The sequence below is a fragment of the Trichechus manatus genome, unplaced genomic scaffold (genome assembly GCF_000243295.1).
Source record: "Trichechus manatus latirostris isolate Lorelei unplaced genomic scaffold, TriManLat1.0 scaffold00057, whole genome shotgun sequence".
Classification (NCBI taxonomy): Eukaryota; Metazoa; Chordata; class Mammalia; order Sirenia; family Trichechidae; genus Trichechus; species Trichechus manatus.
Window position 1 is genome coordinate 8,388,672 of NW_004443993.1, and position 13,294 is coordinate 8,401,965.

The 13,294-nt window shown below is 52.4% G+C and overlaps 1 protein-coding gene across 1 annotated transcript in view; it reads left to right on the forward strand.

Annotated features, from left to right (window-relative positions):
• Window positions 1–11,454, forward strand: part of C3 (complement C3) — a 39,093-nt gene extending 27,639 nt beyond the window's left edge. Inside the window, exons 27-41 of the mRNA XM_004378411.2 lie at window positions 1,013–1,111; window positions 1,781–1,937; window positions 3,489–3,652; window positions 4,324–4,482; window positions 4,636–4,695; window positions 4,834–4,924; window positions 5,046–5,097; window positions 6,104–6,191; window positions 6,309–6,398; window positions 8,198–8,303; window positions 9,155–9,244; window positions 9,409–9,492; window positions 10,882–10,965; window positions 11,052–11,187; window positions 11,273–11,454. Of these exons, the coding sequence (XP_004378468.1) occupies window positions 1,013–1,111; window positions 1,781–1,937; window positions 3,489–3,652; window positions 4,324–4,482; window positions 4,636–4,695; window positions 4,834–4,924; window positions 5,046–5,097; window positions 6,104–6,191; window positions 6,309–6,398; window positions 8,198–8,303; window positions 9,155–9,244; window positions 9,409–9,492; window positions 10,882–10,965; window positions 11,052–11,187; window positions 11,273–11,414 (1,602 nt within the window). The 3' untranslated portion in view covers window positions 11,415–11,454. The remainder of the gene's footprint in view (window positions 1–1,012; window positions 1,112–1,780; window positions 1,938–3,488; window positions 3,653–4,323; window positions 4,483–4,635; window positions 4,696–4,833; window positions 4,925–5,045; window positions 5,098–6,103; window positions 6,192–6,308; window positions 6,399–8,197; window positions 8,304–9,154; window positions 9,245–9,408; window positions 9,493–10,881; window positions 10,966–11,051; window positions 11,188–11,272) is intronic.
• The last annotated feature ends 1,840 nt before the right edge of the window (window positions 11,455–13,294 follow it).

Consider the following 13,294-nt stretch of genomic DNA (forward strand, 5'->3'; position numbering starts at 1 on the left):
CCCCCCCCGCCCCGCACCAAGGAGATGCTGATGTGTGCTCCAATTGGAGGACCGCTGACTTCTCTCTCTTCACACTCTATCCATACTGATGAGAGTCTTGTTCTTTCGTGCCACAGGGCCTTTGCACGTGCTGTACCCTCTGTCTAGCATGCTAAGCCTTGCCCTCTTTGAAAGTTGACTCCTATTCAATCTTCTCAGCGTGGCTCAATCTACATTCCTCGGGACACTTTTCCCAACCCCGACTGGGTCAGCTCTCCAGCTGTTCATTCTCCAGCCCTATCCACTTCTTCACAGTGTGCGTCAGTTTGTGATTACGTATCTGTTGATGAGCGGGTTGGTTCGTGTCAGTCTCCCCTACTAGACCGGGTGTGGGGTGGGGGGCTGTGAGGGCTAGGATCAATGCCTGGTTTTCATCCACCACGGTATCCACGACGCCAGCACAGTAGCTCTCCAAAAACATCTTCAGATGAATGAAAGCAATACGAAAAGTTTTGGCCCATGTCTTAGTCATCTAGTGCTGCTGTAACAGAAATACCACAAGTGGATGGCTTAACAAACAGAAATTTATTTTCTCACAGTTGAGGAGGCTAGAAGTCTGAATTCGGGGCATCAGCTCTAAGGGAAGGCTTTCTCTCTCTGTTGGCTCTGGGGGAAGGTCCTTGTCTCTTCAGCTTGTTTCCTTTTCCTTGGAGATCTCCATGTGGCTTGGTATCTCTCTTCCCCCATCTCTGCTTGCTTCCTTCCTTGTTTAATCTCTTTTCTATCTCAAAAGAGATTGACTTAAGACACATCCTACACTAATACTGTCTCATTAACATAACAACCCAGTGAGGGGTTACGATTGACAACATACATTTTTGGAGGACGCAGTTCAATCCAACAGCCTTCCTGGGGGAGACACTGGGCAGAGACCCAGCCCTGCCCCAGCCCCCTGGCTCTGCAGGGGGGTTGGTTGGAATGTGTGAACACACACACTGGTGACCCCATCCTTGCTTCCTGTTCCCCATCCTAGGGTGGCTTCCGGAATGCTGCGGAGAAAGATGTGTCCCTCACGGCCTTTGTTCTCATCGCGCTGCAGGAGGCTAAAGATATCTGTGAGGGGCAGGTCAATGTAAGTGCCCCTCATCCCCACTCCCACACCCCTCATCCTACCCCACTCCGGGCACATCCGGCTTGGTGAGTGAGATGACCACCTGGATTCTGGCAATTTCCCGTCCTCCCCCGTACAATAACATCTGTCACAGTAGCCATAATAATAACCAGCACACCAGATGCTGTCAAGTTGCCTCTGACTCATGGTGACCTCACGTGTGTCGGAGTAGAACTGCACTCCACAGGGTTTTCCATTGCTGTGATCTTTGGGGAGTAGATCCCCAGGCTTTTCTTCCGAGGTGCCTCTGGGTGGATTTGAATCGCCAACCTTTCCGTTAGTAGCCAAATGCTTAACGATTTGCACCACCAAGTAGAGAGAGGGTCAGCGGAAAAGAGGGAGACCTTACATGAGATGGGTTGATATGGGGGCTGCAAGCGTGGGCTCAAACATAGCAACGATTGTGGGGATGGTGCTGGCCCCGGCGACGTTTCGTTCCGTTGTACATAGGGTCACTATGAGTCAAAGCCAACTCAACGGCATCTAACAACAACATCAGATCACCAGACGTATCCATCCCAAGGACAGACACTGTCCTGGTGCCCAGAAAGTGGTACTTCTGTGGTCCTTATCAGCTCTCAGTGACAGCAATGCCCAGCTGACCAGGAATAACGGTCTTCTCCCTCACAGAGCCTGGGCGGCAGCATCAACAAGGCTGGAGACTTCCTTGAAGCCAATTACCTGAACCTGCAGAGGCCGTACACTGTGGCCATTGCCGGCTATGCCCTCGCCCAGCTGGGCAAGCTGGAGGGAAACCACCTCAACAAATTTCTGGGCACAGCCAAAGGTGAGGGGCACCGTGGAAAGGGGAGGGGGGGATGCATGGCTCGGTCTTGGGGGTGACCTCAAGCTGGGGTAGACAGCTCCAAGCCGAGCCGGGGTGGACCCTTCCAAGCTGAGGTGGGATAGGCTGTTCTAAGCCAAGCCGGGGTGGATGTCTCTGCGGTGTGCAGAGTGCTCACCATAAGCCACATATGAAGGTCCGTTGCATTATTCATTCAACAAGCGTGTATCTAGAACTTCTTATAACACAGAAGCAAGAAAGTAGTTAAGAACATGGGCCCCAAAGTCAGACAGACCTCAGTTCAAATCCTGCCTCTGCCACATTCTCACAACATGGTTCCAAGTTGGTAGACAGCTCTCCTCCCTACGGTGACATAGGAATCCAGGCCGCTATCGTGTTGTGGCACTGCCATCCTGGGGCCTTGGATTCCTCTGCATCTAGGCAGAAGGGCAAACAGGAGGATTGGACAAGGGAGGTGGGCCAGCTATAGAAGGGAACCAATCACTGCTGTACTCATTCCATTGGCCAGAACTTAGTCATGTGACCCCACCTACCTGCAAAGGCAGCTGGGAGGTGTAGTCCAGCTGTGTGCCCAGGAAGAGAACGTGGTTCTTGGTGGCTCTCTACCATATGTACTTTCTTAGGCATTTGGGACGTAACAGTGGATATAGCACAGCCCCCACCATCATGGAATCACACTCCAGATGAGGAAAGTGAGGAGTTAATAAGAGATTGCTGGAGAATGTCACAGTATTGAGACTGGAGAGATACAGGACACTGAGAGACAGAAGATTTAACTCAGACTTGGGCTACCACTGAAGCTGAGTTACGCAGGATGGGTAAGAATTAACCAAGTGTAGATGGAGAAAAAGGAGCCCTGGTTGTACAAATGGTTAAGTGCTTGGCTGTTAACTGAAAGGTATGCAGTTCGAATCCACCAGTGGCTCCATAGGAGAAAGACCTGGCGATCTGCTCCCGTAAAGATTACAGCCTAGGAAACTTTATGGGGCGGTTCTACTCTGTCCTATAGGGTCACTATGAGTTGGAATCGACTTGCCAACACCCAACAGTAGCAACAACAGATACAGAAAAGGGGCTCCAAGTCGAGGGAACAGCGTATACAAAGACTCAGAGGATAGAATGAACATGGCAAACTTAGGGAACCTCCCCGTAGTTCAGTGGGCTGAAGCTCAAAATTGAAAAGGAGAAGGGAGGGTTGATGAGGAACGAAAGTGAGGCAAGAGCCAGCAGATCAAGAACCAGGATATTTGAGCACCAAGAGGTTCTACCACTTGCCGTTGAGTTGATTCTGACTTACGTGTCCGTAAAACGGGGCTCTGTAGGGTTTTCAGTGGCGGTGATCTTTTGGAAGTAGATGGCCAGGACTTTCTTCTGAGGCACCTCTGGGTGGGCTTAAACTTCCAACATTCTGGTTAGCAGCTGAGTGCATTGCCCGAATGTGGTACCAAGAGGTTCTAGCATGAGTCTTTGAGCTTTCTCTGAGCCATCGCCAGGCTGGGCAGAGCAGTGAGCACTGGGGGGTTCTCTCTGCAGAAAACAACCGCTGGGAGGAGTCGGGCCAGCAGCTGTACAACGTGGAAGCCACGTCCTATGCCCTCTTGGCCCTGCTGAGTCTCAAAGACTTTGACACCGTGCCGCCCGTTGTGCGCTGGCTCAACGAACAGAGATACTATGGAGGTGGCTATGGCTCCACCCAGGCAAGTGGCCCCACGTGCCCCAGGCACCTGCATCCCTACTTCCTCTGGCCTCCCACTGGCCCCCTGGAGGACATACTGCACCCAGAGAGGCAGTTCTCTCCCATGAGCCAGGGTGATTGGGGTGGAATTGAGAAATCCATTTTTTTTTCACCTGTGAACCATCTGTGGGTTCTAGACTTTGTTCTTGATGTCCCAAGATGTGTTCTGAGCCTTCCTCTCACTCTTGATGTCTAGGTCATTTTCAGGGCCCAGGTTCAGGTGTAAGTATCTCTGCTGCCCTCCCTTATGGATTCTAGAACATGTTCCGAGTTCCACCAAGTTCCCAGTCTTACCCCCTCCCTCCGGTGGGTTCTAGACCAGGTTCTAGGTTACTCTAGGCCCTTACCTGTGTCCTTCCCTTCTCCAATGGATTCTAGACCAGATTCTAGGTTACTCTAGGACATAATCTGAGCCTCTCTCTCCCTCTGGTGGGTTCTAGACCAGGTTCTAGGTTCTTTAGGGCCTTGCCTATGTTCTTCCCTCCTCCAGCGGATTCTAAATCAAGTTCTACGTTACTCTAGGGCCTTGTCTGAGCCCCTCTCTCCCCCTGGGGAGTTCTAGAACAGGTTCTAGGTTACTCTAGGGTCTTACCTGTCTCCAGTCTCACTCTCTTTCCCTCTGGTGGGTTCTAGGCCACCTTCATGGTGTTCCAGGCCTTGGCTCAGTACCAGAGGGATGTCCCTGATCACAAGGACCTGAACCTGGATGTGTCCATTCACCTGCCCAGCCGCAGCTCTCTGGTCAGGCACCGCATCCACTGGGAATCTGCCAGCCTCCTGCGATCAGAAGAGGTAGATCCACCTGGCCAAGTCCTCCTTGCTCTGTTTTGCCCTTCATACTAGCTAGGGTTTGCTGGGAGAGTAGGAGAGGGGGCAAATGGCCATCACAGTTAGGGGAAGGCTTGGTTCCCAACACATCCTGTTCTCTCTCCGCACTCCCTGCAGACCAAGGAAAATGAGAATTTCACATTAACAGCCAAAGGGAAAGGCCAAGGCACCTTGTCGGTAAGGAATGGGGTCCACACCTCCCTGGGCCATCACCTCTCGGCCATCATCCCTTTGCCCTGGAGGGACCCTCCCTCCTGTCCTCAGCCATCCCAAGTCTCGGGGCCTGAGACCTCATCTCCCCTCCCATCTCGCCAGGTGGTGACAGTATACCATGCCAAGGTCAAAAGGAAAACCTCCTGCAAGAAGTTCAGCCTTAGGGTCCAGCTACAACCAGTAGCTGCAACCGGTAAAAGGAATAAAGACCCTACTCTGTCACCACACCCCACCCCGACTCTAACACCTGACCCCCTCCCAAGTCAGGAGCCAGGGACCCCCTTCCCATATTTCTGTCTTCTGGGTTTCTTTAGTCAAGAAGCCTCAGGACGCCAAGAGCAGTATGTTCCTGAGCATCTGTGTCAGGTAAGAAGCTCGGTCACTGGGGTTCGCCTCAGCCATCCCTGTCTTCAGCAAGCCTTTCTCCAACTAATTATCTGTGATAGCTCACACTTTCCGAGCGTTTACTCTGCATCTACCAGTTGCTGTCAAGTCGATCCTAACTCATGGTGACCCCATGGGTGTCAGAGTAGAACTGTGCTCCATAGGGTTTTCAATGGCTGAAATTTTGGAAGTAGATCGCCAGGCCTTTCTTCCAAGGCACCTCCCGGTGGACTCGAACCTTCAGCCTTTTGGGTAGCAGCCAGGCACGTTCTCTGTTTTCACCACCCAGGGCCTCCAGGAGTTCCCCTAATGTGTAGTTTTTTGCCAGTATCACTCCTGTGTGACATTGTCATCTTTTTGTTGCAACCGTTTGTATCCAGCTTTTGCGTGCATATGAGGCAATGGAAAAGACCATGGCTTGGGTCAGGCGCACGTTCGTCATCAAAGTGACGGCTTCACTTTTTCAAACTTTAAAGCAGTCCTTTGCAGCAGATTTGCCCGATGCAATGCATCGTTTGATGTCTTGACTGCTGCTTCCATGGGCGTTGATTGTGGATCCAAGTACAATGAAATCCTTGACAACATCAGTCTTTATTTCAGACCATTACACTTGTTGTTGGGTGCTGTCAAGTCCATTCTGACTCCAAACGACCCCACGTGACAGAGTAGAAGTGCCCTGTAGGTTTTCCTAGGCTGTAATCTTTACGGGAGCAGATCGCCAGGTCTTTCTCTTGTGGAGCTGTTGAGTGGGTTCGAACCGCCAACCTTCGGTTAGCAGCCGAGCCTTTAACCCTTGCATCTCCAGGGCTCCTTGCCATTACACCACCTTCCCTCTTTTCTGGTTGGGAAAGTGTTTCGTAAAAGCTAACGTCCCCCTATGCTGGGAACCAGAAGCCTCAGGCCCTGGCCAGACCCCCTAATCCAGACACCGACCTCTGAGGCTGATCCCTCTCTGGACCCCAACTCCTTGTCTCCCTGCCCCATCCAGGTACCTGGGACAGCAGGATGCCACCATGTCAATCCTGGACATATCCATGATGACCGGCTTCTCCCCCGACACTGCTGACCTTGACCTGGTAGGAAGGTCTTAGGCTTGGGGCTGGGATCAGCGAGTGGGGGTCTGGGGTCTGGAAGAGGCTGGAGGGAAGGAAGGGGATCCAGGAGGGATTTTCACAAGCCCTGCCCTTTCCTAGTTGAGCAAAGGCATCGACAGATACATCTCTAAGTATGAGATGGACAAGGCCGTGTCCGACAAGAACACCCTCATCATCTACCTGGACAAGGTAAGGTTCCCACTGATACCTTGACCCCTACCTGGCTGACCTTTTCTTCTCCCTGTGTCTCTGTCTCCAGGTCAGGCTAGTCCCAGGCTAGGAGAGTGGTAGGGAAGGAACCTGTCAAGCAAGGGATTAACCCAGGAATGGAGTCCCTGGGTAGCACAGACCGTTAAGCACTTGACTGCTAGCGGAAAGGTTTGCGGTTTGAACCCACGCACAAGTGCCTCAGAAGAAAGACCTGGTGATCTGTTTCCAAAAGGTCACAGCCTTGAAAACCCTGAGGAGCACAGTTCTACTCTGCACACGTGGGGTCGCCAGGAGTTGGAATCAACTCGACAGCAACTAACAACAGTAACAGTTATTATTATCAATGGGCAGAGCACACAACATCAGGCTGACGGTTAAGCGGGTCAGTGTGGGGGTGATGCAAATGGTTAACAGGATCGGTGCTTACTGAAAGGTTGGTGGTTCAAACTCACCCAGAGGTGCACCTCGGAAGACGGGCCTGGCGATCTGCTTCCGAAAAATCACAGACTTGAAAACTCTGTGGAGCAGTTCTACTCTGATACACATGGGGTCGCCATGAGTCCAACACTATGGCAGCTAAGAACAACAACAATTCCTAATACCCCCAGTGCCCCTCACCGCCACGTTAGCCTTAGTTATCTAGTGCTGCTGTAACAGAAATACCACCAGGAGGTGGCGTTAGCGAGCAGAAATTTATTTTCTCATCGTTTAGGAGGCTAGAAGCCTGAATTCAGGGCGCTGGCTCTAGGGGAAGGCTTTCTCTGTTGGCTCTGAAGGAAGGTCCTTGTCCCAGCATCTTTAGCATTCTCGGGTTCCTTGGTGATCGCCACGTGGCACCTATCTTTCCGCTTTCCTGCTTTTTTCTGTGCTTAATCTGTTCTTTTATCAAAAGTGATTGGCTTAGGACACAACACACACTGCTGTGGGCCGCATTAGCATAACAAAGAGCCCTATTCCCAAATGAGATTACATTTCCAGGTACAGGGGTCGAGATTTACAACACATATTTTTGGGGGACAAAATTTAATCCATAACAGTCGGCATCAGTAACATCAGCTGCTATAACAAAGCCCTAAAGAACATGGTGTCTTAAATTAATAGGCTTGTATTTCTCACTCACATGAAGTGTAGTTGGTAAGAGGGAACCTCGGCTCCATACAGTTACTCAGGGATCTAAGTATCTTCCATCTGCGGCTCTGCCATCATTATGATCTTGGAGTCCTCTGCTGGATCTCTTATTTCTAGAAGAAAAGGAATCATGCATGGTGGTTTTTATGAGTATAGATCACAGTCAGGTGGCCAGACCTTAGTCACATGGCCTCGCCTAAGCCAAAGGAAGGCTGGGAAATGTTACCCAGCTGTGAGCCTGGGGGAAAAAGAACATAGATTTGCTGAATAGCTCATGGTCTCGGCCACATATCCGTCATCCCCCACCCATATCCCTCCTTGATCCCTCAGTTTCTCCACCATTGCTCCAACTCCCGACATGCTCTGGATGGCACAAATGGTTAAGAAGTACTAGACTGCTAACTGAAGGGTTGGTGGTTTGAACACACCCAGAGGTGCCTAGGAAGAAAGGCCTGGTGATCTGCTTCTGAAAGTTCACAGCCCTGAAAACCCTATGGAGCAGTTCTCCTCTGCACACATGGGATCTCCATGGGTTGGAACTGACTCAACGGCAGCTAACAACAGTGGCTCCAACTCCCAGTGCCCTATGCAGGATTCCTTCCCTCCCCTGTCGCCCACTGACCAAGCTCCTCCTCCCCCCGCCTCCCCAGATCTCACACACCAGGGAGGAGTGTCTGACCTTCAAAGTTCACCAGTACTTCAAGGTCGGTCTTATCCAGCCCGGGGCCGTCAAGGTCTATTCCTACTACAACCTGGGTGAGCGGCCAACCTTGGGGCTGGGGACTGAGGGTCCCAGGGGTCTGAGAGTGGGGTGTGAGGGTCCCACAACTATGAGAGTCCCAAGGCTCTGTCCGTTGAGGGTCTAAGTTTCCCCAGGATCTGAGAACCGGGGGAGGTGGTTCCCATGGGGGCAGTGGTGTCTCAGTGGTAGGATTCTCCCCTTCCATGTGGGAGACCTGGGTTCGATTCCTGGCCAGGGCCCCTCATGTGCAGACACCAGCCGTCTGTCAGTGGAGGCTTGCATGTTGCTAGGATGCTGAACAGGTTTCAGTGGAGCTTCCAGACTAAGACTGGAACCCCTGGTGGCACAGTGGTTAAGAGCTCAGGCTGCTAACCAAAAGGTCGGCAGTTCAAATCCACCAGCTGCTCCTTGGAAGCCCTGTGGGGCAGTTCTGCTCTGTCCTATAGGGTTGCTATGAGTTGGACTTGACTTGGCGGCAATAAGTGTGGCCAGACTAAGACTGACTAGGAAGAAAGACCTGGCGATCGACTTCCAAAACGTCAGCCAGTGAAAACACTATGGATCACAACAGTCTGATTGCAGCCGATCACGGGCTGGCAAAGGACGGGGCAGCGTTTGGTTCCGTTGTGTATGGGGTCACCATGAGTCGGGGTCCGACTCAATGGCAGCTAACAGCAACAATGACAAGGATCCCATGGGTGTGAGGTTCCCGGGGATCTGCGAGCGGGGGTCTAAGGGCTCCAGGGATGCAAGGGCTGGGGACCTGGGGTCTCCGTGTTTGCGGTGTGAGAGGTCTGAGCATCCCAGGCATAGTCTCTGGGGCAGAAGCCACGGTCCTCTGACCCCTCATCACCTCCGTCCCCAGAGGAGTCCTGCACCCAGTTCTACCACCCAGAAAAGGAGGATGGAATGCTGGACAAGCTCTGCCACAAGGACACGTGCCGCTGTGCTGAGGGTGGGTGCAGGGGAGGGGCGCACCCACTGATCCCCACCCCCACGGGGGTGACCCGAGGGGTCCTGACAGCCACCCTCAATGGACGCAGAGGGGGAGGGCCACACTCATGGCAGCGGGCCCCGGACAAGAAATGGGACTGAGACTATGCCCTCTGCCCCCCACAGAGAACTGCTTCATGCACCACGTGGACGACAAGGTCACCCTGGACGAGCGGCTGGATAAGGCCTGCGAGCCGGGCGTGGACTACGGTGAGCAGAGGACAGCGCGGCGTGTCCCTGGGACTGGGGAGCGTGCACGGACGTGTGACTGTGAGCGACAGTGTGCCCGGCTGTGGTCATGTGTGTGCGACTGGATGGTAGGTGTGGCTGTGTGTGTGAGAGATGGTGAGTGGCTGTGGTTGTGTGTGAGAGAGAGAGACTTACAATGGGGTGTGTGTATGTGAGAGGAGACAGGCTGTGTGCGGTAGGTGTAGGCTATGTGTGAGACTGTAAGGCAGGTGTGTCTGTGGGTATTTGAGATGGGTGGGTGGGTGTGTGAGAGAAACTGTGTGTCTGTGTCATGGGGGAGACTGGTGGTAGGTGTGGCTGTGAATGGCCGTGGTTGTGTGCGTGTGACTGTAAGGCTGTGATTGTGAGTGCATTTGGTTGTGTGGCTGTGAGGTAGTGGTTGTGGATGACTGGATGTGACTAGCTGTAGTTGTGTGTTCAGGACTGTAGTTGTGGATAATTATATTGGGTGCATGGTTGTGAGTGTGACTGTGAGATAGTAGTTGTGTGTGTGCCTGTGAATGTGCGTGACTGCGGTTGTGTGTGTGACTGTGTGAGGCTATGAATGTGAGCAGTTGTGATGTGAGCGTGACTGTGTGAGGCAGTGGTTGCGGTGACTGTGGATACAGGTAGCTGTAGTTGTATATACATGACCATAGTTTGGGTGACCATGTTGTGTGCATGGCTGTGAGTGTGGCTGTGTGTGAAACGGTGGTTGTGAGCGGCGGTGGTTGTGAGTGGCTGTGTGTGAAACGGTGGTTGTGAGCGGCTGTGGTTGTGAGTGGCTGTGTGTGAAACGGTGGTTGTGAGCGGCGGTGGTTGTGAGTGTGGCTGTGTGTGAAATGGTGGTTGTGAGCAGCTGTGGTTACGTGTGAGACCGTGATTGTAAGCAATTGGGATGTGAGCGTGGCTGTATGTGGCAGTGGTTGGGGTGACTATTGCGTGTGTTCCTCTGAGTGTGATGTGTGTGAAGCTTTGTAAGTAGCTATATTTGTGAGTGTGAGTGACTGGTTGTGTGTGTGGCTGTGAGTGTAACTGTGAAGTTTGGTTGTAAGTAGCCATGACTGTGAGTGTGGCCGTGTATGAGGCAGTGACTGGTGTGAGTGTGGTCATGTGTGGGACTATGAGTCTAACGGTGTGGAGCTTTGGTTCTAAGTAGCTATGGTTGTGTGTGTGGCTGTATGTGAGCCAGTGGTTGGGGTGACCGTGGTCTTGTGTGTGCCTCTGAGTGGGAAGTGTGTAAGGCTGTGGCTGTGTGGGACCAGCTGTGGTGTCCCACGTGTATCTCTTTGGAGGGGCCAGGTGTGGTTGGGGGCAAGGCTGCCCCAGGTTCCCCCTGCCCGTGACCCCCATTTTTCCCCCTCCCCACAGTGTACAGGACCCGTTTGGTGAGGAAGGAGCTGTCCAATGACTTTGACGATTACATAATGGTCATAGAGCAGCTCATCAAATCAGGTCAGCCTGTGCTCCGTCCCTCCTTCCGCCTCCCCTGCCACCTGGCCTCCCTTCCTGGTCTCAGGGCCCCTCTTCCTGCCCCCCAGGCTCCGACGAGGTGCAGGTTGGACAGGAGCGTAGGTTCATCAGCCACATCAAGTGCAGAGAGGCTCTGAAACTGAAGGAGGGGAAGTACTACCTCATCTGGGGCATCTCTTCTGACCTTTGGGGAGAGAAACCCAAGTGAGTGCCGCCCCGTGCGTGCCGCGGTTGCCCCTCCACCCTGCCCAGCCCCCTCCTCACTGTCTTCCCTGTCATACCTCCCCAGCACCAGCTACATCATCGGGAAGGACACCTGGGTGGAGCTGTGGCCGGAAGCTGACGAATGTCAGGATGACGAGAACAAGAAGCGGTGTGAGGATCTGGGCGCCTTCACAGAGAGCATGATCGTCTTCGGGTGCCCCAACTGAGCCCTGCCACCACCCCCCAATAAAACTTCAGTGTATCTCACCTGTCTGCCAGAGTCTGGAGGTGTTTGAGGGCGGGAAAGAGGCAGCCGGGATTCAAGTAGCAGCTCCATCCTTCTGAAAAAGCTCACCTGAGTCCTTCCCACTTCATCCCCTCCTGTAGTTCACCTGCAAGGTCACAGGCCTCCTCACCTGAAAAGCACGTACCTGCCTCACCTGCACCTCACCTGAAGGGCACCTGCATCTTCCCCTGCGTCCCACCTGCAGCTCAGCTCCACCCTTACCTGAGTGCTCCTTTGCATTCTTCACCTGCATCCTCACCTGTATCACCTCACCTGCATCCTTATTGCATCCTTACCTGTCTTCCTACCAACATTCTCATCTTAATCCTTACCTGCTGTCTCACCTGTGCCCTGAATTGTATCCACCTGCATTTTTTAGGGGACGTCCTTCTCTACATGTTTAGCCTGTACCAGCATTATAGTGTCACCTGTTGTCCCCCTGCATCCTCTTTTGCATGACTACCTATATTTTTCCAGCATCTGCAGCTGGGTCCTCACCTGCACATTTACCTGGGCCCTTGTCTATCTCTCTTCCGGGGTTCCCACAGCATCCCTACCTGTATTCTCAACTGTCACCTTACCAGCATCCTCATCTGCCTTCTTGGTTTTTAAAATAATATTTTATTGTATTTTTGGTGAAAGTGTACAGGTTCCCACTCGATAATTTCGACACAGATTGTTCAGTGACATTGGTTACATTCTTCCCATGTGTCAATATTCTCGTGATGTCCGTTCTCCTTGTTCCTCTCCCATTAACCTAGCGTCACTGCCCTTCAGCCTTCTCTATGCTTTAGAGTAACTGTTGACCGTTTGGTCTCATATAGAATTTTTTAAAAGCGCGGTACTCAAGGATGACATTCTTTTCTTTTTGAGCTAACCTGCTATTTAGTTAAAAGATGACTTTAGGGGATTGTTTGGCTTCCGAGTTGAAAGAGTATCTCAGAGCCATAGTTTTGGGGATTCCTCCAGTCTCTATGGGTCCAGTAAGTAGGGATTTCTTGAGAATTTGAAGGTCTGTTCCACGTTTTTCTCCCTATCTATATCAGGATCTACCTATTGTGGCCCCACTCAGAAAGTTCAGTAGTGGTAGCCGGGCACCATCTAGTTCTTCTGGTCTCAGAGTAGAGGAGACTGTGGTTCATGGAGACAGTTAGTCCTGTAGACCAGTTCCTTCTTCGAATCTTGGATCACCTGTATTCTTACCTACCTTTCTCACCTGCAGCTTCCCCTGCATCTCCACCTGCACCTTCACCTCTTTACCAGCATCCAAACCTACAGTCCCCTGTGCCTTCTCACCTCCATCCTCACCTGCCTCTTCACCTGAATCCTCACCTGTTCTCATTTGCATCTCATTTGCCTCTTCTCCGCAGCTCATTTTCACTCCATTTCTCATCTCACCTGCATCCCACTTGCCCTCCTCTGGACTCCACACAAGCTCCTGGGAGGTGCAAACAATTAACACGCTTGGCTACTAACCAAAAGGTTGGTGGTTTGAGTCCACCCAGAGGTGCCTCAGAAGAAAGGCCTGGTGATCTTTTTCCTGGGAAGCACAGTTCTACTCTGACTCATCGGATTGCCATGAGTCAGAATCGACTCGATGGCAACTGGTTTGGATTTTTTGGGTGAGCTCATCCCACCTTCTCAGTCCAGACTATCTCAGTGGGTCAGAAAAGGCTAGTCAGTGTGTCCACCAGGAGGGGGCGCTGAGGGGCGGGCAGGATGCTGTTTCTTGCCAGAGCCCTGGGCGGAGGAAGGCATGAGTCAGCAGTCAGGGAGGGGCACGGGGCTGTTGCGGTGACAGCAGCATCAGAGCTGTGTGGG